The sequence below is a fragment of the Parasteatoda tepidariorum genome, chromosome 8 (assembly GCF_982258835.1).
Source record: "Parasteatoda tepidariorum strain Cologne lab strain chromosome 8, Ptep-v5.0, whole genome shotgun sequence".
NCBI lineage: Eukaryota > Metazoa > Arthropoda > Arachnida > Araneae > Theridiidae > Parasteatoda > Parasteatoda tepidariorum.
The window spans coordinates 25780942-25807738 of NC_141762.1; the positions used below are offsets into that span (position 1 = coordinate 25780942).

The following is a 26797-nucleotide window of genomic DNA, read 5'->3' on the forward strand; positions in this document are numbered from 1 at the left end:
TTTATTCTTAGAAGTTTTTTTTAAATTTTATTAAATCGAAGCTTTTAACACAATCATTCACAAGAAACTGCAAATTTTAGATGTCATTTGAAGCTAAAAGTTTGGTGTATACAATTTTTCGAAATGTTTCATCGTTCAGTTTCTTGAAACATTCAATTTAGATTTTCTGAATTTCTCCAGTAAGAGTAAGGTATCTCTGTAGTAACAGGAGGCTGTTCCTTTTGCTCTGTAAGGAGAAAATTAAAATCATGAAATTTTTTAAATATATTTTCAGCTTACTGAAATAATTTAGATCTGAGTCTGAATAGATTTTTCCATCTTTGACGCTCAATAACCAATACAGAGCTATAATTTGTATGATCGACGAGGAAAAATTTTCTAAATGGAGCGATATTTATGTTCTATCTTAGTTTCTAAAATTTTTTGTAAAAAAGTATTTTATCCCCAATGACAAATCACTGATTCAAACAGAGCCATCTTAAATCTTTGTCGGAGATTTTGATTAAACATTTTTCGCTTTCTTTTATATTGATTTAGGTCAAAATAAGTGGAAACTATTGCATTTAACTATTTAATAATTTATGGTTATGAAATACAGCATAAAATACCTATGTCTTTTCTGGATTCTTTATTTTCTGGGTTAAAGGTAAAATCTTCTAAACAATAATTTTTAAAATGTACGCTTATTTGTAGTTATTTTTATCTAAAAGAAACAGATATTCATCATTAAAATTTATTCAATTTACAAAATCAGCTGTTGATAAATTTTTGAATATGAATGAAAATTTCTTTTTTCAATAAACTTATTTTGTATTTTAGTACAAATATAATTCCAAAAATCTAACATAGTTTTTAGTAATTATTAGACTGTTGTTTTATAATTGAAAATACCAAAATATATTTCTTCTTGTAACTAGAGCTACAAAAAAAATGAGTATAAAAAGGGAATGAGAAAAAAATGATACCTATCTGCTTCAAAGGTTAAAGGAAGAGGTAGGTGTAAGAGGGCATTTTTAGGGTCAAGGAGTTTCAACTATTTGTATGGAAAAAAGTCTAATAGTGGTTAAAATGTATGTTATCATATGCGGGTGAAAAATTAAAATTGGGGCTGCAACTGTTTCATAAAGCTGTTAGAAATTCTAAATTAATTTAAAAATTTTAAGTTATTGGGAAATTTAAAAAAAAAGAATTTCAATTTAATTTTAAGAATTAAGTCGGTACGTCTTTAAATCTAAATAAATTTTTAAATTTTAGAAATGTATATTGGTGGGTAAAAATTTGCGAAAACAATTTGTTTCTTCATTCTCTCTCTCTACCACTTTTTAAATTTTTTTTTGAAAGTAAAGCTTACACAGCTGTCTGTAATTGATGTCAGTAGACCTTCAGTATACAGGTTTTTTACTACAATCCGTAAAATAATTCTATATTCCAAATTAATTTCATTCGACCTGAATCAAATTGAAAATACAAGAATTATTTAAAAATATTTGAACATCCTAAGGATAATATCTTAAAGTATTTGCTTAAAAACATGAATTAAAAACTTATTACATAATTATTTTTTTTAAGAATAATAACTCCAGATTATTAATTAAATGAAATTAAACTTAAAATTTATAAAAAATAATTGATTTTACCTAATATCTTTGGTAGTAATTCTTCTAAAATAGTGACTCGTGCTTCTAGATTCTCAACATCTCGTACAGTTCTCTCCATATTTTCCATAAACACCTACAAAATAAAGTAATAAAAATAGTGCATCATAATAAAATCCAAAATCGAATTTTTAAAGAACAATTTGTTTAAAATTCAATTTCAAGAACTATTCTGCCGACTTTGTTTAAATTTATTGTTTCGCCATTTAAAATTGCATTCTTTAAAATGATGTAAAAAATTTTATACCTTGCAATTCAAAATGTTTTTGACTCTTATTAAATGAAATAATATTTAGTAAAAGACACATTTTGCAAGGAATTTTAATTGAATAAAAGGATTTTCCAGCTGAGTGCAAAAATGGTTTAATTCCTTTAAAATCTTCTCGAGGTAAATGGCGAAATAGCAAAAAGTAACACTAAGGGATCCAAACTTTGGATCACTCTCCTGACTATATTTCTCAGATTGCAGCTACCCCCTATATTTTGAGGGTCAGAAATCGGAATCCATCAAAGAAAAAAAAAGGAATGTTTATTCAGAAAAAGAATGTTTCTGTGACTGATTTCGTAATTTAAATTATAGTCTGCATTAATTAATTAGCATATTTGAGATCACCCTCTCGAACTATTAAGACTTAGTTCTAGAATATGCAGATCCAAACAATAGATCAAAAGTTTTTCCAGGTGGTTCATTTATTATTTTGCGAACTGTACAAAATAATAGTACATAATCATAGTATGAATGCCTACCCGAAAGTCCTAGGTCCTAGCACCCTCAGTCGATTCCCCTTCATCGGCAAGCTTTTTATTCCAGACAGAGCTCAAAATATGTGTTTAAGAAAACGGACATAGCTATTTAAGGAGATAGACACAGCCTATGATTTCGTTTTTCGAACTTCTCTTACGAATTTTTTCTTAAAAGAATAAAATGATGGATCCTAATATGTTCATAATGTGATGCCGTCTTTTTGCCTAAATCACTTAGTAAAGTTTCTAAAATTAGAGGTGGAAAAAATATTAAAAGTCAACAGTTCTTTTCACAGGGTTATTACAGGTCCTATATATTTATAATAGCGGTATTAAATTGTCGTTGAACGAATTTAGATCTTTTAAAATCACTTTATCGTTTCTTAGCACACTGAAAACGAAAAGATACTTAGAAAGTTACGCCTGTAATATTATGTTGGTAATTGTCCTTAAGCAAAGAACATACTTAGGGGAAGAAAGCTAGCTTCAATAGACCTATAATGTAAACCATTCCCCTAAGGTTTAGTGTGGTCTCAATGTATAAAAGAAAAAACAACATTTAGGGGCACAGCACCATCCTTTCCACCAAGGCAGGAGGGTGGGAACAGCATTGTGAGATAATTTAGCATCTATATATTTTGTATTTATTTATATGCAGTGGCATCTACATGCAAAATTATGATAGCAAAAATTAAATTGAAAATATCATTTCGTTGCTTGAGTTGAGTTGGATGAAGAAGAACATCATTGTGAGATAACTCAGCATCTTATATTTTGTATTTATTTATATGCAGTGGTATCTAGATGCAAAATTATGATAGCAAAAATTAAATTGAAAATATCATTTCGTTGCTTGAGTTGAGTTGGATGAAGAAGAACATCATTGTGAGACAATTCAGCATCTATATATTTTGTATTTATTTATATGCAGTGGTATCTAGATGCAAAATTATGATAGCAAAAATTAAATTGAAAATATCATTTCGTTGCTTGAGTTGAGTTGGATGAAGAAGAACATCATTGTGAGATAACTCAGCATCTTATATTTTGTATTTATTTATATGCAGTGGCATCTACATGCAAAATTATAATAGCAAAAATTAAATTGAAAATATCATTTCGTTGCTTGAGTTGAGTTGGATGAAGAACATCATTGTGAGATAATTCAGCATCTATATATTTTGTATTTATTTATATGCAGTGGCATCTACATGCAAAATTATAATAGCAAAAATTAAATTGAAAATATCATTTCGTTGCTTGAGTTGAGTTGGATGAAGAACATCATTGTGAGATAATTCAGCATCTATATATTTTGTATTTATTTATATGCAGTGGCATCTACATGCAAAATTATAATAGCAAAAATTAAATTGAAAATATCATTTCGTTGCTTGAGTTGAGTTGGATGAAGAACATCATTGTGAGATAATTCAGCATCTATATATTTTGTATTTATTTATATGCAGTGGCATCTACATGCAAAATTATAATAGCAAAAATTAAATTGAAAATATCATTTCGTTGCTTGAGTTGAGTTGGATGAAGAAGAGGATCTTACTCTTCACTTTTATCCTCTGTGCTGTAAGAGAGAGTTTGGTTGAGAGTGATGAGTTGATGATGATGGAGAAGTAAAGGTACAAGATGATCATGGGAAAGAAACTTTAAACTAACTCGATGCAAGATTTGTAGTTTTACGAGAAATCAAAGCACAAAATTTTGTTCATTTCGTTACTATTTTTAATATAAATATAATTTTTTTAAATTTAATATAATTTTAATAAAATATTCAGCGAAATCCGGAAATCCGGAAGGATTGATAATTACGTACTCCAAGTACTTTAAAATGCTATTTTTATCACTAAGTAATTGAAAATACATTATGGATACATTTAAGTAATAACTAAGAATCATGAAATAATGAAATTATTACTAAATAATATAATATAAAAACTTTAAATTTCAGAATAATGACTTTTGATGTCCCATCAGAGGAACATCGGAGTATGAAAGGTTAGTTTCCCTCTTGAGATAATGTTACAAACCTGCATCATAGACAGATTCTCTTCGTAGTCTAAGTCTGGAGGCAAATCACCCTTTCTTGGGATAAAAACTGGAATAGAACAAATTGTTTTTTAAAAATCTTACTTGACTTTTTCCAAATGAGGATATATTGCTAAAACCGTATTTTTTATGATTTTATGAACCATGAACACATAAATACTTTTTTTTTACTTTCGGAGAAAGTAAGGGCATGAAATAACTGTAGTGCTAAAAACATATAGGGCTTAGGGCAATTTAAAAATAAGTCACACTCAATCCAAATAAATGTTTTTTCGTCAAATTTTTCCGTAATATTTTTTCCAGATAACTACTCGAAAGCTTTCGGAATTAACGCTAGAAGGCAACATAACATACTGAAACATCTTATTGCCTTCACATAAATCGTGATATTTTCCAGCAAAAATGCTCTCCCGAACAGTTTAACCCTTTCGAAAGCAGTGAGAAGTATACTTCCCACCACTTTTTAACCACTTTTAATTTAGGTTACCATTTGTTAATAACTTCAGCTTTCTTGAAGTGCGTTTGAATAAAATTGGTAATCATTTGTTAGTTTAAAAAAACGTATGAAAGTTATAAAATACATAATTCCCTTTGAAGTTTGTAGCATTTGTAAAATTTATTTTATAAATAAAAAAAAATAATAAAAGTCAATAAAAAATATATGGTCGTGTTAAATATATTTATCACCAAAAAAATTGCCTTTTTATAAACTAAATGGGTTCTTTCTTTCTTATATAAATTACTATTCTTAAAACAATTTCAATTCAAAAAATACTTTAATTTACCTTTACTAGAAATAAATGGCCCATGAAGGGGTTAAGAAATGCGGCTTATCATTTTAAGGCCCAAGTCTTCGAATTAAAATGGTAATTACTTCTTCTCATACACACAATAAGTCTTATAATAAAGTTAACAAAATTAAATGTAAGGAATTAACAATAATAATAATAATAATAAGCGCGTCTTGGAAATAAGAAGTGTTTATTATTTGATCATTTCTCTGTTAAATACGATGAGATTTAGCTGCATTGAATGAGATGTTATAATACAGAAATTTCATAACTATAGAAAAAGGCTTTAAAAGACTTAAATACTACCGGAATGAGAAGTTTTTCTTAGCAAAATATGAGTCACTTAAGCGGTTTTACAAATTTGTTTTGAGGTTATTTTGACTTAAATAAGAATTAATCGAATTTTTTCAGACTAGTGGGCTGCGCCCCCTGCTCGCTAACGCTCGCCAACCCCCGAAAATTGCTACACAATCTTATATGGTTTGCTTCGCAAATCAAGCTCGCTTTGCTCACTGCTAACTTAGGTATATTTCAAATGCACGAAATTCTAAGAATTTAAAACAATCATTCAAATTCATATAAAGACTTCTTTTTTTAAAAAATTGCTTCTTTATAGTAAATGCTAAGTCATTAAAATAAATTTGAATTCAAATAAATGACATGTAATTCATTAAACCTATTAGAAATGTGCTATAGTATAATTCGTGATATAAATCAAAAATCGTCAAATAAATTCGTAATATATAAATTCGTGAAAAAAAGCGCTTTCGACAAAATACTAAAATAGAGATCTATCGACAAAGACTACTCACTTCTGACTAGCTTAATAGTATGAGATTGCCGCAGCTGATGCTCTCTGGTTATTTCAGTTTCCGTTTTTAAAAGCGCTATATGTTGAGCCACCTCAGCTAGATTTGGCATGTGACATTTTTAGCGGCAATCATTGGTCGATTTTCTAGCGTTGCCATTCGGGAAGTTGTAATGAGGCTTTTTATTGTCGCCGTGTAAGAGAAATTATTTAATAAATTTGGGAGCCACGTAAGAGAATTAAATATATTAGATTTGTTTCAAAAAAGTCAAAATTTGTTTATGTTTAAAATTTGTTAAATTCTTTAAGTCATTTTAAAAGTAACGAAATCAGAATCTTTTTGTAATGGCAACATTAATTTAACTGTTGTAGTAGCATATATTTGACGCCCGGTGGCTGAGCGGTAGCGCTTCGCGCTGTCGTGCCACAGGTCCTTGGTTCGATCCTTGGGCTGGGCAAGGCCGACTCAGCCTTTCATCCCTTCAGTGGGTCGATAAAATGAGTACCAAGCATGCTTGGGAACTAACACTGGGGGTTCCGCGTTCGGCTGACCACCTGACCGGAACATATGCTCCCGCACCCCAGAGCCCAAGGTCAAGAAAACTGAGATGGGCACAGTCGGCCTTGGCCCTCTTAATGGGCTGTCGCGCCACTGAGTTAGTTAGTTAGTTAGTAGCATATATTTAACCCTTTGTCGCAGAATTTTAATAAACATATTTTTCATACTTTTTTCATTATTTCGTATTAATTTAGGTCAAAATAAGGGAAAATATTATGTTTAGCATTTTAATAATTTAAGGGTATGAGATACAGCATGAAACACCCTGTGTCTTTTTCTGCGTGAGATTAAAATCTGCCAAGCACGGCTCATTTCAAAAGAATAAATTTCAAAAGAATAATTTTTTAAGAATAAGAATAATTTGCATTTATTTGCAGTTACTTAGATCTAAGAGAAACAGCTATCCATCTTTAAAATTTCTTTAATTTACAAAATCAATTATTGATAAAGTTTTGAATATGAATGAAAACATTTTTTCTAACTACTTTTTTCGATTTCATATATTACTATAAATATGATTCAGGTAATTTAAATTTTTTTTTTCAGTAACTGTTAGACTTTTTTTATAATTAAAAAAATATTTTTGCTAGTAATTAGAGCATCAGAAAAAATTTATAAAAAAGGACACCAGTGTTGCATTTAAGTCAAAGGGTTAAAAATAGGTCTGATACCAGGTTTGAGTAACAAATATGTATTACTATCAGATCCTCGAGATCCAAGTCCTGGTGGACCGGGGGGTCCGGGAGGGCCTGCAGGGCCCTGTAATCCCACAAGTCCAGGTTCTCCATCTCTACCAGGATCTCCTTTTGAACCGGGTTGTCCTGGTATTCCTGGAATTCCATCTCTCCCTGGCGGCCCTGTATAATAAATGAATAAGCAATTCAAATAGCTCAGTTGTAGAATTTTTATGATAAATTGGCGAGAATTATTCAAAAATTGTGGGTTGTGTACTTAGAAATTAATTAGCATACAAATTATCTTCCACTTTCAATTACATGTATACTCTCTCTTTGTGTGAAGAATTAGCCAAAATTGCCAATATAAATTAATTAAGTTGATTTTTTTTATTTCATTTCATAAACGGTGTTGAGCAGAAGACCCGATTTTGAGTTTACAGCTACCGATGTTCAGCTCCGTACCCTTGCAGCATTATGATTTTGAACCCCATCCAGAAGACAAGAGAACTCCTCTATTTTAAGTATTAGAACTAACTAGCCTTCTTGGAGCACTTTTTGATGGAACAAACACGCATTTGCGTTGCTGCCACAGAAAGCCACAGAAACCTCCCTCGGTTAGCCCGACGGCAAGGAGATAGGGGATTTTATTTTATGACCGTCATTGATCAGCCGACCCAATTTAGGGTTTACGACTACCAATGTTCAACTCCATAGCCTTTATAATTTCAAACCCAATTCAGAAGACAAGGGAACTCCTGGATCAATTATTGGGAGAAATTTCGATGGAACAAACCTGCATTTGAGTTACATGGAGGGGAAAACTACGAAAAACCTCTCATGGTTAGCCTGACCGCTAGGAGACTCTAACCAATGATCGGTCTACCACTGAGGATATTTTACGTCAGCACACAGTCGGAAACACAATTAGTATCCACCAGCCACCGCTGGAATTCGAACCTGGTTCATCTCATTTGCAGGTGAAAGTTCTGTCCTTAGAGTCCTCACGTCTCTAAATAAGTTGATTGTAAAGAATTTATTTATATGAAAACTTTCATTACAATATTTATTTGAAAAAAAAATTCAGGCTCAATATGTTTCATTCAAAAATAATTTTTTTTCTATAGAATGTGGGGTGCATGGTATCATACTGATGTTTTTTACTTTATGCATAAATTGGAAAAATATAGATAAACATAAATTTATTTTTAAACCGTGCAAATATACTTCTTGCCTTCCGAGTAATTTTGAATACAATCATTACTAGTTAGAAACAATACTAACTATGACCATAATATTAACATTCTAATATAAAATATTTACAATAATTTCACATAATTTGTTTGATTTTAATATAAGTAATTTCATGCAAATTCACTTCTTACACACCAGAAAATTTTGATTTAAAATGTAGCCAATAAAACATGACGGTATCAATTATCATAGTATTTATATTCGAATTGTAAACATTTATTTAGTATTAATTTTCCATATATTTTCTTAGTTTTAAGAGGTTGAAAACAATTATAATAAAGGATAAAGATTAGATGATTTTTAACTATGGATAAAAAAAATGATATATTCAAGGCTGCTTGTACTCCGGGAAAGAGAAGAAGCTGGTAAAAAAAAAAACATTTCATATCTAGCTTATTCTCAGTAAAATTAAGAAAATAATCTTGTTTTTATAACAGTTATAAACAAATATGAAAAGATTGTTTTTAATAAAAAAAATCTTGGTAATTACGGATATTAATTAATTCTGAATACAAGATTGAAATAAAACGGTTTTTTTCCTCTTTACCGGAGTACAAACAGCCTTGTTAAATATTTCCTGTATTCTGGTTTTATGCAAATAGTAAAATCTTTATATTCAAACACATTAATCGATATATCAATAAATGAACTGATATATAATGTCCATATTGTGTCATGCAAATACAGCATGATTATGGAATAACTTTACCAAAAAAAAAAAATTCTCTGGAGATCGCACCGTTCGTAGGTAAGTAGGCATTATGATCTATGTTCTCATAAGTGATGTTAAAAACACAGTCACAGTGATAAAATGTCAATAATTGGTATACCTTAGCATAATATAAAGGTTGCAGCAAATTTGGATCTTATTATGGTTCAGTATATTTTATCTCACCTGGTCTTCCTTCAAGACCTGGAAGTCCTGGTGCTCCTGGTAGTCCAGAACCAACACCATCACCTGAAATTTCTGGCACAAAGAGAGTGCCTGGTGCTCCTGGTTCACCCCTTGGACCTTGTTTACCAGGTTCTCCTTTAAGACCAGAATTTCCTGGAGAGCCCGGTGGTCCACGGGGACAATTGCAATCGTTAGGATTCTGATTCCTAAAATTCTGTCTGTAGGAAGGGATAGCGGGGCGATCCTTTGGAGTTTCAGGATCAATATCAGCCCTGTCTTTCTGATGAATCTGTAGAAAGAAAAATATACGATTAAAAACCGAATTGATGAAAATGCTACTAAAATAGGATTATTGATGTCATAAAGTTTTCTATAATTTATTCTTAGACTGCTTTGCTTTTAGGTTTAAGACAATTTTTATGAGTTATTTGCGATTCTTATTGCAATAATAATTTTAGAGGAATATGGAAATTATAAAATAATAGTAAAAAATGAAGGATTTATTATTTTTAAATTGAACGGTTCGAAATACTTTATGTTAATGTTACAGATGCCCATCGTGTTTTAACTCTTTAGTACTAACAGGAGAGAAACGTTTGACTCAAATATTCGACTACAGGGATAGGCACCAATGCCCTATTTTGAGTCCCCCCCCCCCTCGAAATACATCTTCAACTACAAAAGTGATTAACAGTACATATTATTTGCATGTCACTAACTAATATGATGTAAAATTTGATTTTGAAATTAACAGTTTATTCTTATTCTTCACTAGTGCAGCAGCCCTGGGTGGGCTCTGGTTTTCTCTCTCCAGCAGTAACAGTTCCAGCAGTTCTTCCAGCGGTAACAGTTTCTCATCACTCATTAAAAAAGTATTCGAGCAACAGCGCTTTGTGGCGCAGAGGGTTATGTAGGTTAAGCTTGCACAATTTCGTGATTAACGGCTTGATTATGGCAATGTGCTCAGCATGATGCAGAGGCTACCTGGCTACCTTTTTTTCCAGACAAGGTAGCACCATTCGATCTGAAGCTGGGTGGACTTCACGCCGTCACTGGGGATAGAGCTGTAGTCCTTTTCATTACAGTACAGTGCCTTAACCACTCATCCACTGCCTCTCACTTAAACTATTACTATTACATTCTTAAAAACTACTTCTAGTCTAAAAAATTCTTCTAGTCTATTGTTTTAATTCGCATAAACATAAAAGTAAACGCTTTCCTTTCATCGGTAAAAGGTTTAAAAATTCTGTAAGAAAACAGTCCCAAATACAATTTGATAGATGAAGATTATTTCCTAAAATATTTTTTTGTCATAAAAGCATCATACATTATTTTAATAGATGGATTTAAACCAAATTTAAAACAGACGGAAATTTAAACCATAGTGAAACAAATCATTTTTATTAAAAAAAAAAGATTAAAAAAAAAAAGCTTTATTTGGCAAAGAAAACTTATTTTTTACCATTTTGTAATCTATCCCACAGACGGTTCTGCACGTAAAAAGTTTTATTTTGACCTGCAGTCTTCTCTGCATAGCGAAACCCGGTTTTTCCATGTTATTAGGTAGGGAAATAGTGTATTGGGAAGAAACAGTCTCTCAATTTTGCCCATTTGAAAATCGCCAGTCTATTGGACTGTCTTTCATACTTTGTTTTTAAAATATAACTTCATTCATGCAAGTGATTAACAGTGTACATATCATTTTTACGTCACTAAGCAATATGATGTATTTTTGGGTTTTATGCTCAACTATTTATTAATAATTAAAGAACGTGTATTTAAGTAACAATATTGATAAATAATTATTTTCACATATGCAAGATTGCCCACTACAACGATTTTTGCAGAACATTTTGTAGAGTGGTAGACAATTTAAAAATGTAACGTTCAAAAAGTTTGGTTACTTTGCCAACATTTTAAATGCTTTACCACGAGAGAGCTGGACAAAGTGGCGTTTCATATGAACTTTGGAATCATTTAGATGTAGTGGTTGGAAAAATATTTTGAAACCAAATTTACAAAATAATGAATCATACACTGAAGCATAGACTTAGCTACCACTAGTAGAAATTGTCCCCAAACGCGTATAAAGTTGCCTCCCTGTCATTTTATTTAAAATCCGCCTTAATTTCTAGAATTTATTTACTCCTGATTTAATTTTTTAACGGCATAACATGTTTCTACTATATTTAATTGCGTATTTTTCTATCAAGAAAATAATTGGCTAGAACTTATTTTACTGTTATGTATTTAAGTACCCATAGTTGAATATAACGATAAGCAATACTTACTGTATTTGTGTTTAAAGAGTTTTTCCTTGCTGATCCATTTCCGTTCGAACAATTTAAACAATCTGAAAAAAAGAAAATTATGAGATCAAAGAATTTAGATTTAAAAAAAAAGGTTTCAATCATTAAATTTGAAAACTGAAAGTACTATAATTAGAAGTTAAGTTTTTCAATTAACTATGTCTTACACATGGTGACCTATAAATTATGCCGAAATATTTGCGAAGAGATTAAAGATAAGCTCTATTATACAACTAAGTCAGAAGGGGGGGGGGAGGAACTTAATTAAAAGAACAAATTTCGTTTTTTCTTTGCTTTAATTATAATTTTTTCAATTAATAAAGTAAAGATTTTAACTAAGCTATCTCATATTAATGTTTTAACATCATATCGATTGTTAAATTGTCTTGAAATGAAGTTTGTACAGGAGCTGAGTATCTAATATATATAGTTCTCTTACGTGTCTCCCAAATTGTGGCTGTATTTCTGTTCCGCCGGTGGCAACGTTTGCTTTGTTTTGTTTACGTTACTATTTCTCTTACACGGAGACAAAAAAAAAAGCCTCATTACAACTCCCTGAATGGCAATGCTAGAAAATCGACCAATGATTGCCGCTAAAAATGTTACATGCCAAATCTAGCTGAGGTGGCTCAACATATAGCGCTTTTAAAAACAGAAACTGAAATAACCAGCGAGTATTAGCTGCGGCAATCTCATACTATTAAGCTAGACAGAAGTGAGTAGTCTTTGTCGATAGATCTCTATTTTAGTATTTTGTCGAAAGCGCTTTTTTTCACGAATTTCTATATTACGAATTTATTTGACGATTTTTGATTTATATCACGAATTATACTATAGCACATTTCTAATAGGTTTAACGAATTACATGTCATTTATTTGAATTCAAATTTATTTTAATGTCTTAGTATTTACTAAAAAGATGCAATTTTTTTTAAAAAAAAAGTTGTTATATGGATTTGAAAGATTGTTTTGAATTCTTAGAATTTTTTGCATTTGCTATGTACCTAAGTTAGTAGCGAGCAAAGTGAGCTTGGTTTGCGAAGCAAACCATATAAGATTGCGTAGCAATTTTCGGGGGTTGGCGAGCGTCAGCGAGCAGGGGGCGCAGCCCACTAGTTTCTTTAAATTTTCTCTTAGTTTCGTAAAAATTTAGCCGTAACGAGATTAAACTCTTCTACTGTTTACAAAAATGGGTAGCATAGAGAGCACTTGACTCGTTTTTCTTGTAATCTTAGTAATTTTTCCGAGACAACCTCTGAATACCAGAATATGATGAAGTCCAGATTAGAACGTTTTTTTTAAAAACATATCCTTTATATGCATTATATTCGAGTTTTATAGATAGATTACTCATTCCGGGTGGCCGTAGTAGCCCACTGGGTTGAGAATCAGACTTCAGTTCAGAAGGTCCGGGGTTCAATCCTTGACTTCGCTAAGACCCACCGAGTAGATGCGATATATATGTGTGTTCGCAAAAACTGTGGAGTCGAAAGTCCTTTGGTCGGTCTCTAACCTCTCACTACCATAGTTGCAGGGATCTGGAGAAAAGTTCTTTCTGCTTCAGGCATATCTTTGTCAGGGATGTTTCGCAGACCGTCGCCAATTGTCCATTGTGAAGATCTAGTGCAATCTAAATAAAGTTCCTACTTATCTACCACTCATTCCATGAATATTTTTGAATACGCAGTATTTAAGTACGTCAATATTAAGTTATCAGTTGTTCTGGATCAAAAACAGTTGAAGGTAGTTATAACTTTCATTTTCAATAACTGTAATTTGTGTATTAAGTGCTATAATAGAGAAATACTTGCATTCGTGCCTTGCTTTCTGCAATACTCTTTACAAAATTTTGTTAATTAAAAACACAGTGAATTGAAATCTAAACATATTTACCTGATTTATCTGGAGAGCAAGTTGGGCCATGATATCCTGGACAGCATTTCCACTCAGTCTCAGTCTTAGGTTTGTAAGTTGTGATGTACTTCGGCCTTTTCATGACCCTGATAAAAAATATAACCATATACCATCACTAATACAACACAGTCATATTTGAAGAACTTACAAGGAAGATACTCGACATCCCACTATCACATAAAGCTGATTTCTTTTACTTAGTTAGGGGAAGAGCGGGCAAGATGGACCGCTTAACGAAACTTGTTCAAAAAATAGTAAACTAGAGCAATTTTATATTTTTTATATTGTAAACATATAGTGGGAACATTGCTCTTACATATCTCATACAGAAAATAAATAAATAATAAAGTTCAATAATAATAACTTAACATAAACAAAAATAAAAGATTGTCCCATCTTGCCCGGGCAAGATGGGACACATAATTACTCGTATATTTCAAAAATCACTGAATAAGAGAATAATCGACAAAAAAAAAACAAAAAAAACGTTCCTAAACATCACAGTTACTGCACAAGAAGCGGCCAAAACCGGAATAAGCACTGCAAGCTTCATGAGCCTATTCTAAGCAATCTGAATATTGTCTGTCAGTTAATTAATTATAAATTATTTTTATAATTTTTTTTTAAATAATTTGTTAAGTAATATTTGCTAGTTCATATTTCTTTTTGATAATATTACCTTATTTTTTATGCTTTTTGCCAAATCCGGAGAGTTTAGTTTTTATATTACACTTTTAGTCTACTTTGGCCGTCCCATCTTGGCCGGTTCATCTTGCCCGGATAGTACATTTTTTAAAAAAGATATCCGCAAATTTGTTTAAATAAATAAACTTTAATTTACACTACTCATTATGTTTGTACAGTAATAACACTACATGGCCACAAATTTGAAAAAATTTGTTGCAATGTATTAAACAAATAATATCAGCATACAAATCAGGAAAAATATTTTACCACGATATAAGAAAAACAAAACAATGCTTGCACTTCTGCAACACCTTGTGAACTGACGAAAAAACTTGTGCATATTGAGAAAGCAATATTTTCTTTCCGAAAACGCACTTTAGATGTCGCTATCGTGATGCGCATGGAAAAAAAAAGTGATGTCCAATCTTGCCCTACCTTCCCCTACATATTTTGGTTAGAAAATTATGTATGTATGTACAAATTTTATCTATTCCACTTTGGTTGTGAAGATAAATAATTGAAAATATGAGCGTGGACGAAAATATTCGTAAAGATTATCATAAATTTCAAATGTACGATAACGTATCAGTAGGAAGTATAATTTTTAAGATTTTAAACTATATATTAAATTTCAAACAACTTTACGTTAGAATTCGAATTGTTCCCCTAAAAATTTTAAAATGCTATACTTTTGTTGTTGGTCATGCAATAGCTAATCAGATTTTTTACGCAATAAATAGAATTTTTGACTAATTTTTGTCTTTAAAACGCTAATGTTAGTTTTCGATTAAAGAGAGAAGTCTGGATGCAACCTTTGTGGGATGAATAGAATTTGACTACGCATTTAAAGTAAAAATTGTAGTTTTTGATAATTTATAGCTTGATAATCACTTCAAATTAGACAAGATAATTTTTGTATATTACATTCTAACCTAAAAAACTATCTCAAAATTTTTTTGGGCCAGATTGTTGTTTACCACTTTGGATACCTTCCTTGTTGGCGTTAGAATATCTTACGTGACAAATAAGAGAATTTGAGAACTTCATCTTTAGAATGTATAGAAATGTCAGGAATTTGTTCATAAAACTTTATTTTCTATTGTTAATTTCTTTACATAGGATCTTATTGATAAAATGAAGAAAAAAAAAAGCCTTATACGTTTACTGCATGTCATAACCGTAGCTGGTAACTGTGCGGTCAGTCAGAAAGATTCTATAAATTGGTAGTAAAAGAATTCTTTTAAAAAACTACTTTTCCTTCACTAAAGAAGTTTAACTATATAATTAATAGATCATACATACATATGTTTGAATTATTAATTTTGAGTCAAGAATTTAAAATTAACAGTGTAAAGTGACTGATTTGTTCCCAACAGACACATAAAAGCAAGGGAAGAGACCCATAGTTGGTGATTTATAGAAAGATAAAATAGCGAAATACAAAGCCTAACACCCAGGTATTAATACTAAATTCTTAAATGATTTGGCTATAGTTTAATCACCAAAAAGACTGCAGGAATGAATATAACCCTGTAATTGAAACATTTTTGCTGTATTATAAGTTGCAACAGTAATAATATTCACTAAAAAGAGTGGGTCGTGATAGCCTGTTGGGTTCATGTCCCAAAGGGCCTAACGATTTGTCGGATCATAAAGTCCTCCATGTTCCCATAACAAATTATACCCCTGGAGGTACTAAATTATAGATTGATCATTCTCTGGTTTAGGTCAAAATTACTATCTGTGGATGAATAAACAGATGTAGGAATGGGTCCACCTATAAACGGGCTGTGACGCGTGTGCGGCTGAAGTCGTATTCTTGGTCATAGATAGAACCACTGAAAAACAAGAAACACACCCTCTGTCTAAATTCGTTTGGTTTCTCTAAGCAGGCTTGTTGGTATTTGGCAAATGTCACTAGAACAACAACAGCAGCTAAAAAGCGTTAATTTACACAATGAGTGAAAAAACAACAACCCTTAAATAACAGTTTATTTTAATAGCATAAATTTTGTAAAACTATTCAAGAACCTATACTATAAATATAGACAAAGGTATGAAAAAATTAAATGACATCAAATAATTACACATTGTATAAATAATTACAGACCTGTATGTGCCGCCACATGTGTCAGTGTAGGGCCAATACCAACAACGCTGAAATTCTTGTCCTATGTAGGTTTCTGTTCCATTAACTTCTTTACAAGGAACAAGTTTCGATACCTGATATGAGCACCAGTTGTTACTGAAATAAAATCCCACATTAATGTGAATTGTTTTTACATTTTACGTGATTTTTTTAAAGGAAAAATATTCTAATCGCAAATTATAATATTTATTATCGTAAAAATAGCCATTTTCTTTCAGTTGCTACTGAAATAATACCACACATAATATGAATTGTTTAAACATTTTACGTGGTTTATATCAAAGAAAAATATTGCAATTGTGAATTGAGAATATAATTGTGAGTTAGAATATAGTATAATTACCATTTTTATTCAGTTGTTGCTGAAATAAAAACCACACAAAATGTGAGTTGTCTTTACATGGTTTTTGAAAAAGAAAAATATTGTAATTGTGAATTAATATGAATTATAAATTGCGAAAAATAATTATAATTGTGATTTATGACGCGAATTATAATTGTGAATTAGCATATCGTATAATTATTCAATTTTACTTAGTAGTTTCTAAAATAAAACCACCTATAATATGAATTGTTTTAACATATTACTTGATTTTTGTAAACGAAAAATATTGTAATTGTGAATTATAGTATTAATTATATATTGAAAATAACAACTGAATTATTTTAAAGGAGAAAAAAATTTTTAAAAATTTTTTTTAAAAAATATTCACAAAACTTAAAATTTTTGAATTCTTTTAAAAAATATTGAAAAAAATAAAATAAGAAAAATATATGATCATCAGCTCACACAATTATATCCAAAAAAAAAAAATTTATTAAAATTTTTTTAAATTTTTTTTATTGTTTTCTCTGCATTTAATTCATATATATATATAATTTTTTTTCCTTGAAAAAAGAAACTACGCTGGGCACAGAAGGGTTAATCATAACCATATAACAAATAAAAGAGAGCGGAAAATATATGCTATGTGTTTTAAAAGCCTCATTTAAGGAATTGTTTTTCCCGAGACCTTCCTGCAATTCGGAGAATCATTGAACAATGAGTTATGGCAATTGAATAATAACATAATCTTACAATTTCTTCTGTCTAAATTGACAAGATAGCATTCATTTATTAAGATAGACAGGTATTGTATCGCAAACGTACAGATGTTATTTTTTTTTCTTTTTTAGAATAATAAATAATTTATTTCACGCTTGAAAAAATTACTATTTAAAGCTATATGTTTATCTAAAAGTTATATAATAAAGCTACATTACTTGTGCTGAAATATTTTGTCTCTAGATTATATGGGTAATTGAGTAAAAAAAAATTATTTTAATCCTACACTTATTTCTAAAATTCTTTTCTCCCGTGCCACTTTACTGGAGTTCTAAAAAAGGGAACATTTGTTCCCTTTTTTTAATTTTTTTAATTTTTAAATTTATTATTTTTAATGAAACATAACTAATTTTTTATTATTAATTTATGATTAATTTTTGTTGTTAATGGAGCGTATTTTTTTTTCAAATTCTAGTTCTGAAATAGAATTTCTTTATTAAATGAATTTATATATAGTATATACAATAAAGAAATTTAATTTCTTTAGACATTTTTTGTGTTGAAAAATCAAGAACATACGTGGTTAAAACATTAACGTTGCTACCCCTAGGAAATACCTTCTTTCTTGACCGTACTATTAGCTATGATATTAACTATATTTTATTTCACGGCCATATATCATCGACTACTACACTTTTCAGCTACATTTTTCAAAATTACATTACATTTTTACTACATTTTCAAAATTAATTTTTCAGACCTACATTTTTCAAAATTAATGCATATCTAATAGCATATTTAATAACTCTATTGTTATCTTCGTTTGATATCATTGCGGTGACTATAGCAACTGTATTTATAGTTTTAAATGTTTTTTTGTTTCTATAAACCTTCTAGATTTTGCTTTTTTGTGTCACTTTCATGCGTTAAAACACGAGTATTTATTTGTCTGCTTCCGAAATGAGCTACTTATCAATTTTTATAGCTTTATTTTGTATTATCTACCCTTACCAGAAAAGCAGACTCCAAAATGCTATTAAACAACATATGTTTTTAAAAATAACACAGATTATTAAACGTTTTCGAAGAAGCTGCCTGTATCTATTAAATTTTATTTCTTTCAAACAACTTGTAAAGTTATTTGTAATAATAAAATGAAGAGTTTGTCCGTGCGTGTGTGTGTCCCTCTTATACCTCCAGAACTATTTACTTTAGCGTCCCGAAATTGGGACAGAGGATAAAAGAAGCAATTTAATCTCCTGATCCTAAAAATCGTTCAAATTTTTTTAATTAAATCGTGCAGAAGAGACATTTGAGAAATATAATTTTTTTATTGCTTAGAGCTAGCGCCATTGATATGAATAAAACTGCAGATGATTTTAAAGATTAGAGACTGTGAAGTTTGCTTGCTTACAGTTCTCGTTAATCAAAAGAGGAGTTATCGCACTTTCTCAGATATTTAATTTTTTTTTTTTTGGTCACGTCAGGTAAACTCAACGACCAAAGTGAGCGTGGTTGCTTTGGCGTACTATGTCCCCAAATTTGTATTCCCTCAGTAATTTGAAATCACTTGCTTATTGCGTTTATAATTTATGCTTTTAAAACGCATTTATAAAACAACTTAATAATTTTAAATTAATGGTACTTGAAATTTAAAAAAAAAATTACTTACTGAAAAAAAAAATTAATGAGGAAATAATACTAAATCGCTTAAGAGAAAGGTAAAAAAAATTATATATTATTATTAACGACAATGGTGCTTAATAAATTTTGATAATGAGCACTTTTGGCATTATGGTGATTGGTACAGCTTTAATCAATACTAAATATACTAATGTAGGTTAAGTTAGTACACTTGGTTAATGCATGTTTTAAAACTGTATAGTATTGATGCAGTTTTAACATAGATACTGTGGAAAGAGGTGATTTACCGGCCTTCGAAAAGGATAAATACCAGAAAAAATAGCTTTAATTTAAGTAAATTTTAGCCATCATGATTTGTCCTCCGGCAATAGCATCATTTCAAACGATACTGAGTACAGTTAATCGTTTTGAGGAGATGAACTACCATAAACGTGTTTTGCTTAATGTTATAACGTGAAGCCACCGGCAAGTACAAAAAATAATAATAAAGAAATCGAAATTAGTTTATGTTTATTAATTGTGTTAGTTGTGACTTGAGCATGATTTCGTAGTCTTGTTCAGTACCGATTTATTGATAGCTTAATTTTTTTTTTCACTTCGTAGGGAGAAGGGCTATTCAGCTAGTAGAGCATTAAAAATATTTTATGTTATCTTTATTCATTTCTGTCGTTGAAAGGAAATAGTTTGAAAAAAAATTCCAGTTATTTATAAAATACAATAGCCTTGTATTAATTCGAGACCTATGTACACAGTTTTAGGGTAGTTTAAATACATCACAAAATGTTATCTTGTTATAAATGCTAAACAAATTGACAAACCTCACAAAATATTACTGCTTATATTTACTGCTTATATTCTCATTCAAAATTAATTCAGTTGCATTAAGTCAGATTAAAACTAATATTTACATGCATTTAAAGTAACCACAGGTCCAGAATTTAATTATTGGGTTTTCTGAAAGTAATTTCGTTTTTTTTCTAAAAAAGCGAACTTTTTCTACACACTTAAGTCGCATAATCATTATAAATTTTGAAAGCTGAAATAGGAAGGCTTTCTCGGGGAAAAAGTTCGATTGATTTTGAGCAGTAGTTTTCGGTTGGCGACTTTTCAAATATAGAAAATGAAGAAAAAAAAAAACATTTCCGGCATATTTTACTTTTTTACTATCAAAAAGGTTAAAAAGTTGGTCATGCAAGAAAAAAATTATCCAACGTGTTAGGAGAAGATATATTGACAGTATGTCAGTGAAAAAACTGGTATGCAAAATTTCGATTTAAATGCATTACGATGCAATACGCCAGTTTAGACTAACGAAGACATAATAAAGGCATTAATTGATGCTGACTGGCGAATAACAGCTCGTGAGATTGCTGAGAGATTAAATCTGTAGAATTTGACAGTTCATAATAATTTGAAGCACCTATTAAGTTTATTCCCAAAGTTTGACATATGGGATCCTCACGTTCTTACGGAAAGAAATTTATGCCATCGCATTAGACGTGCTTCTCAAACGGCAATAAAATTATCAATTTTTGAAGCGCAGCATCACTTAGAGACGAGAAATGGGTTCCCTACAATATTCACTTCTATCTTTACAAGGTAGGTAGGCATTTTATTTACGTCGCATTAGAGCTTAACACAATAGGCTATTGACTACATTCTGGGAAACAGTCCAGAGTTGATGATTCTAAGACACGTGTGTCATCACAATTTTGATGCTATTCAGAGGCGATTTACCACTCTACTTTGGTAGCCCGACGACCTGCGCTCGAAGTCGATCACTTTAAGGTAGAACAGTTTAATCAGGACCGATACTGCGCACCCTCTTTCCCTACGCAGTCTGATCAAAGTAGCCACTCATCCGCTTACTGACAGCAGCCAGTGATGCTTAGCTTTGGTGTTCAGTGGCGTAGCGAGGGGTGGGCAAGGGAGGGCATCATGCCCCGGGCGCTACTCATAAAGGGGCGCCAAATGGCCCGCAAAACAAAAAAAATGCTGGATAATTTTTATTTTTATTATAATTGATTTCTAGAAAATATATTTTAAATTTAGTGCCAGTGTAATATAATAAATGTTAATTCGTAAATAAAAAGGAAAAAAAGGAACACTAATAGTCTAAATCAAACTGTAATAATATATTCATAATAGAAATGGCACGTCTTTTCTACTGCCAGGGCTGACTCGACCTGTGTCTGTCAGCACTTCCTTATGGCATCTACGCTGTGTGGTTACATAAATTATCTCCTTTCTTGATTTGTCTGATAAAATAATATGTTACAATAAATATTTTCAGTGTACAAAGTACAAACATTCTTCCTTTCAGAACACTATTTTTTATTTATTTCTATAAACGCAATGTAGCTTACGCTTGTAATTTTAAAACAGTAACAATACCCCTCTAATGTACTTACATGTACAGTCACGGTCAATTAATCGTCTAATGCCAAAATCTTGATTTTCTCGACGGGACGGTAATGAAGAAGAAGGAACTGAAGTTAACCGATCCTAGTTATATTCACCAAAAAATAATGCAGCGTACTGTTTTTGTTGCTTACTGTTTATTACATCAAATTCCGCTACACAATCATCTTTCGTAACATCTGCTGGTTTTTACAAATGGAAGAAAAAAGGTGAATTGATTAGCCATGAAAGAAGTCCAAATCACTGAAAATCATTTACGGCTTGGAAAGAAACAGAACGAAGATTAATAAGTAAAACGGGAAATGATGTATCATTAGAAGCAAACATTCAGTCCTAAAATGAACGGTGGTGAAATATATTTAAAAGAATATTAGCTTGCTTGAGATATTTAATTATACAAAATCTTCCTCTACGTGGCCATGTTGAAAAACTAGCACTTCCAGATGGTACAAATGTAGGAAACCTATTATCTTTATTTAGATTTGTAGCTCAGTTTGATCCGCTACTAGTAAATCATCTTAAACATGCCACAGGAACTCCAAAAACTGTCTCATATTTGTCACCACAGATTCAAAACGAATTCATTCATCTTCTGGCATTTACAATTCGAAATCAACTAATAAACGATATCAAAAGAAATAAATATTATGGACTTTTGTTTGATTTAACTCCTGATATCTCTCATCGAGAAGTATAGGTATGTAGATGTTGATTTTATCCATAAAAAAGTCTCCATCAAGGAATCTTTTTTGGGTATTATTGAAATACACGATAAAGATACAGCCTCGATCGAACATACAATTTTAGAAAAATTAAATTCCGATGAAATTTCATTAACAAACTGCAGATCACAATGTTACGATAATGCTGCCGAGATGGCAGGTCACACATCTGGCGTTCAACAAAGAATAATGGAAAAAAATCAGTAGGAGTTACTGCAGCTAAACAAGATCCAATCGTTGTGACATGTTTTGGAATAATTGAAAACATATACGTATCTATTTTTCTCACGTTCAACGTTACAATGGAGCTCCAGAATACAAGCGGTTAGCGTTATCGTCGATGGGCTAGAGATAGAGAGAGTAGAACTATTAGAAAAATTAGCAGAGGACACTACCACTACAAGTGACACTAGAAGTGAAGTTACAATTCTGTTGCAAAATATACTAACTTTTAGTTTTATACCTTAAGTTCATTTCTGGTGTGAAATCTTAAGGAGGATTGATCGCGCGCAGCTCAGTTTACAAGATCCTAGAATGAATTTTAGAGAAGCGTTCCATGATCTTGAATCACTGAACTAGCCGAAATTCGAGACAAGCTCTGTGAAGAGGCATTAGAAAAAGCGAAGTCTCTTTGTGAAAAATGGGATATTGATACAACAATACGTGTAAGAAAACGCCGCAAAATGCCCGGAGAATTGGCTAGAGATGTTGGTATTTCCGCAGAAAGTGAAATTTCTCGCGTTATGGAAAGCGTTCTTGATCGTCTCCAACAAGAAATATGTACACGATTAAGTGACCTTAATTTCAAATTTGCATTTCTACTAGACGTTGAAAATTTATTAAGCAAGGATAATGTTAATAACGACCTTGAAAAAAATTTTAAAAATATGGGTGAATTTTATGATACAGATTTCAATGGAATAGAACTCGTTATCGAAATATGTGACTGCAAAATGTTACTCCGCAGTAGAAAAAAAAAAATCGAACCTAAAACTACATTAGAATTTCTTACTTTTATAATCTCGTATGGAGAAGATGATTTTCCAAACCTGAGAGTGGCACTTCAAATACTCCTGACTATCTAAGTATCAATTGCTAGCTGCGAACGTCCATTCAGCAATTTAAAGTTAATTTTGACATATCTACGATCAACGATGGAACAAGATCACCTAAGTGACCTAGCATTTTTAAGTGTGGAAAGAGAAAAATTTGAAATTATCAGCTTTGATGATATTATTGATAAATTTGCTTCATCAAAAGCAAGGAAAATTTATACATAGTAATTAGTTTTATTAATGTATTATAATCCTTTAAATATATGTATCTCCTTAGAGATAATAAATATTTACTTTTTTATTGTTTCAAAACTGCGTGCTTTTAAAATATTTCTTTATAAATATGAAAAATAAATAATAGGTATCTTTTGAACTAATTCTAGTTGACCATATACATTTCAAAATCTAGTCTTGTTTTCTCAACTACATTTTTGTCTCAAATTTAAAGCCTAGCTTGAGCCTATCACTTTATTTATTTTACTTTATTTATTTATTTATTAATTAATTAGCGAGTATATTTAACATATTATATTGTATGGTTTTCGAATGGGGGGGGGGGCGCTAAAAAGGTATTGTGCCCCGGGCGCGAGTTAAGCTCGCTACGCCACTGTTGGTGTTCTACTAGGAATTGCGTCTTAACGATCAGTGCACGTATCTCTACAAAACCTTTACTTCAAATGAGGCCAAAATCAACTAGATCAGTTTTTTTGAAAGTCATGAGCTAGGAGTTATACTACTGCCAAAAAGATGGTAAAAGGAAATGGACCGAAACGGACAGTATAAAATTCAACAAAATATATTTATTCACTATAAGAAAATCGTCTTTCATCCTCACAATGAAAAACGAAATTACTTTCCGAACAACTCAATATATTTGAAAGAAGGTTTGTGTACTCAAGACGAAAAAATGGTTTATAAAACCCTTTTCAAAATGTTCAACAAATAGAAAAAATTGAAGAAGGTCCATACGAAGATTGATCAAGGGTTACTGTTGGAAACGAACCCGCTTTCAAGCTTCTGGTTGGCAAAAGGACAACCTCTATGGAGAACCGATATCGTAGGTTCGAGACTTATGGCCATCGAAACAACCAGCGTGTATGTGCAGCAAGGTGCTTGTTTTATTTCTCGCTGTTCTCTCTGTCTCACTGGTTTGCAGTGAAATTTTAAAGAGAGGGATATCGGCTCAGGGATTGTCAACGTCGTCGAAACTGTATGACATTTCAACCATGTCATTAAAAGTTAATATCCTAAAAATAGAAAAAGGTGTCTGGTATTGATTTTTCAGTGTGTGTACTTATGGTAATGTATGTTTCGAATTATTGTAATAGCATTGATTTAGATTGCGCCAAACTTAAACGATACTATACACTCAATATGAAGAAAAGTCCCGCAGTGGACTGATCGTTAAGACACGGTTCCCAGCAGATCACCAAAGTCAAGCATCACTGGTTGCGGTCAGTGTGCGGATGGGTGACCACTTGGATCAGTCTGCGTAGGGACCGAGGGTGTGCGGTATTGGTTCTCGTTAAACTGTTCTACCGTAAAGTGCTCGAGTTCGCGTACAGGTCGTTGGGCTACCGAAGCGGGGGTGCCATCCCCTCTGCAGAGGATCAAAATTGTGATGGCTTGTCTTCGGATCATCCTCAGGGATGTTTCTCACACCGTCGCCAATAGCCCATTGTGCAACTCTAGTGCGACGTAAATTAACTACAACAACAACAACAATATGAAGAAAAAGAGTATAAGGAATTAAAAAGACTTTCTGGATACAAATTAAACACGGACAGAACAACGTTATTATAACACGACAGAAATAGTTTCCAGTTATTTTTAGTTTTTTTAATGCATTTACATAACTTTACTTACATAATTTAATTTACTGTTTAAACAATTAAATCAAATGTGCATATTAAATGAAAGATCTCGCATCCAATTGTCTAACAGGGATACAGTATAGAGTCAAATTTGTGATCATTTGGCTATAAAGGATTTTGTAATTAAATTAATTATATTAGAGAAAGGTTATTTATTATGCTTTAAGGAAATATAGTTTTTCTGAATGGAATCAAATAAAAAATTAGGAAAAGTGACTGAAAAGTAGATGCAAGGAATCATCTTACGAGAAATTTTAGGAAATGAAATATCGAGAAAATTTATTTTCCGCTTCATTTTTTAGCATTAGGAATTTGAATGTAAAATTTGATGGCACACTAATCAGAATCGGCTACACTCCAAAATGTAAACTAAACTGCATTCATAAAGTAAGAAACTCAAATGGGATTATATTTTCTTAATCTGATGAAAGAAAACCATTGCTGAAGATTACTAGAGGGCCCCTATTTCAAGGTTTGAGAAATTCATCAGAAGTTTTAACTCTTCATGTCAATCGTAAAATTTTGAATTTGATAAATCGTAAAAAATTTTTCATTCATTCTCCTGAATTGCAAAATTTAAATTCCGCCCACTTCTTGTAAATTTTATTCTTTGAATTCATACTATCGATTCTCTTGAATTGTGAAATTTAAATTTGATTGTGTTCTTGTAAATCATTAAATCAAAGGAATGAAAAATATTTTTATTACTTGATGAAAATGTTTGAACTTTAATAAGCTTTCTATTTTTATCATTCAATTTTTTTCATATATACAGGGGAAACTTATATTAATTTCATCAGCAAATTTAAATAGTTTTTAGAATTTTAATAAGAAATATAAATACATTACATTGAACATTAAATCAAGTTAATATTATTAATACAAAAGTAAAATCCTTAATCTATCAAATGCTACATAATAAATTTTTTTTATAGAAAACAAATCTTCATTTAAAATAAATAAATCCTAATTTAAGCAGCAAATTTAAATAGTTTTTAGAATTTTAACAAGAAAAATAAATGCATTACATGAAACATTGATTCAAATAAATATATCCTGATTGATCCAGTAGTAAAAATACTAATCTGAATTCAAATACTTCATGATAATTTTTCACAATAACAAAAACAAATCTTCAATTAAAGTATATAAACAAAACGACCCAAAGAAATACTTACCCATGCTTTCTCACTGAGTTAGAGTGCGTTGATAAAAACATTCCAAAAAGAACAGCTACAGTCACTAACAAGTTTCGATCTAACTTAAGTTCAGGCATCGTAATATTGAAATATAAAAAATAAAAAAATTACTAATATAAAAAAAAATTCAAACTGTCGTACTTTTTTTAAAAATTAATTATGGTACCGTTTATTGTTAAGAAAATACATGCTCCTAGACCAAAATTTATTATTGTTTTAGCTATTCCTTTAGAATCCAAAACTATGGAAACAGACCACTACTGTGAGTTTCTCAACTAAAAGCATCGCTGTTGCCAGCTCGGTTTTACCAATAAGAAAAGATGTTCGTCTGCAA

At 30.9% G+C, this 26797-nt stretch overlaps 1 protein-coding gene across 2 annotated transcripts; it reads right to left on the reverse strand.

The window, feature by feature from the left end:
* Positions 1 to 26795, reverse strand: LOC107438676 (uncharacterized). 2 transcript variants are annotated; one of them, XM_043048438.3, is made up of 9 exons: positions 26443 to 26795; positions 16465 to 16599; positions 13647 to 13753; positions 11736 to 11797; positions 9445 to 9733; positions 7320 to 7478; positions 4445 to 4512; positions 1638 to 1731; positions 1 to 226 (listed from the first exon to the last, which is right to left on the reverse strand). In XM_043048438.3, exons 1-9 carry the CDS (start codon positions 26538 to 26540, stop codon positions 153 to 155), a joined length of 1086 nt encoding a protein of 361 aa, XP_042904372.2. In that variant the 5' UTR covers positions 26541 to 26795; the 3' UTR covers positions 1 to 152. The 2 variants fall into 2 exon arrangements, with proteins under 2 accessions (XP_042904372.2, XP_087006160.1); XM_087150034.1 differs by having other exon boundaries at positions 11736 to 11795; positions 13654 to 13753; positions 26443 to 26740.
* Positions 26796 to 26797: the final 2 nt, after the last annotated feature.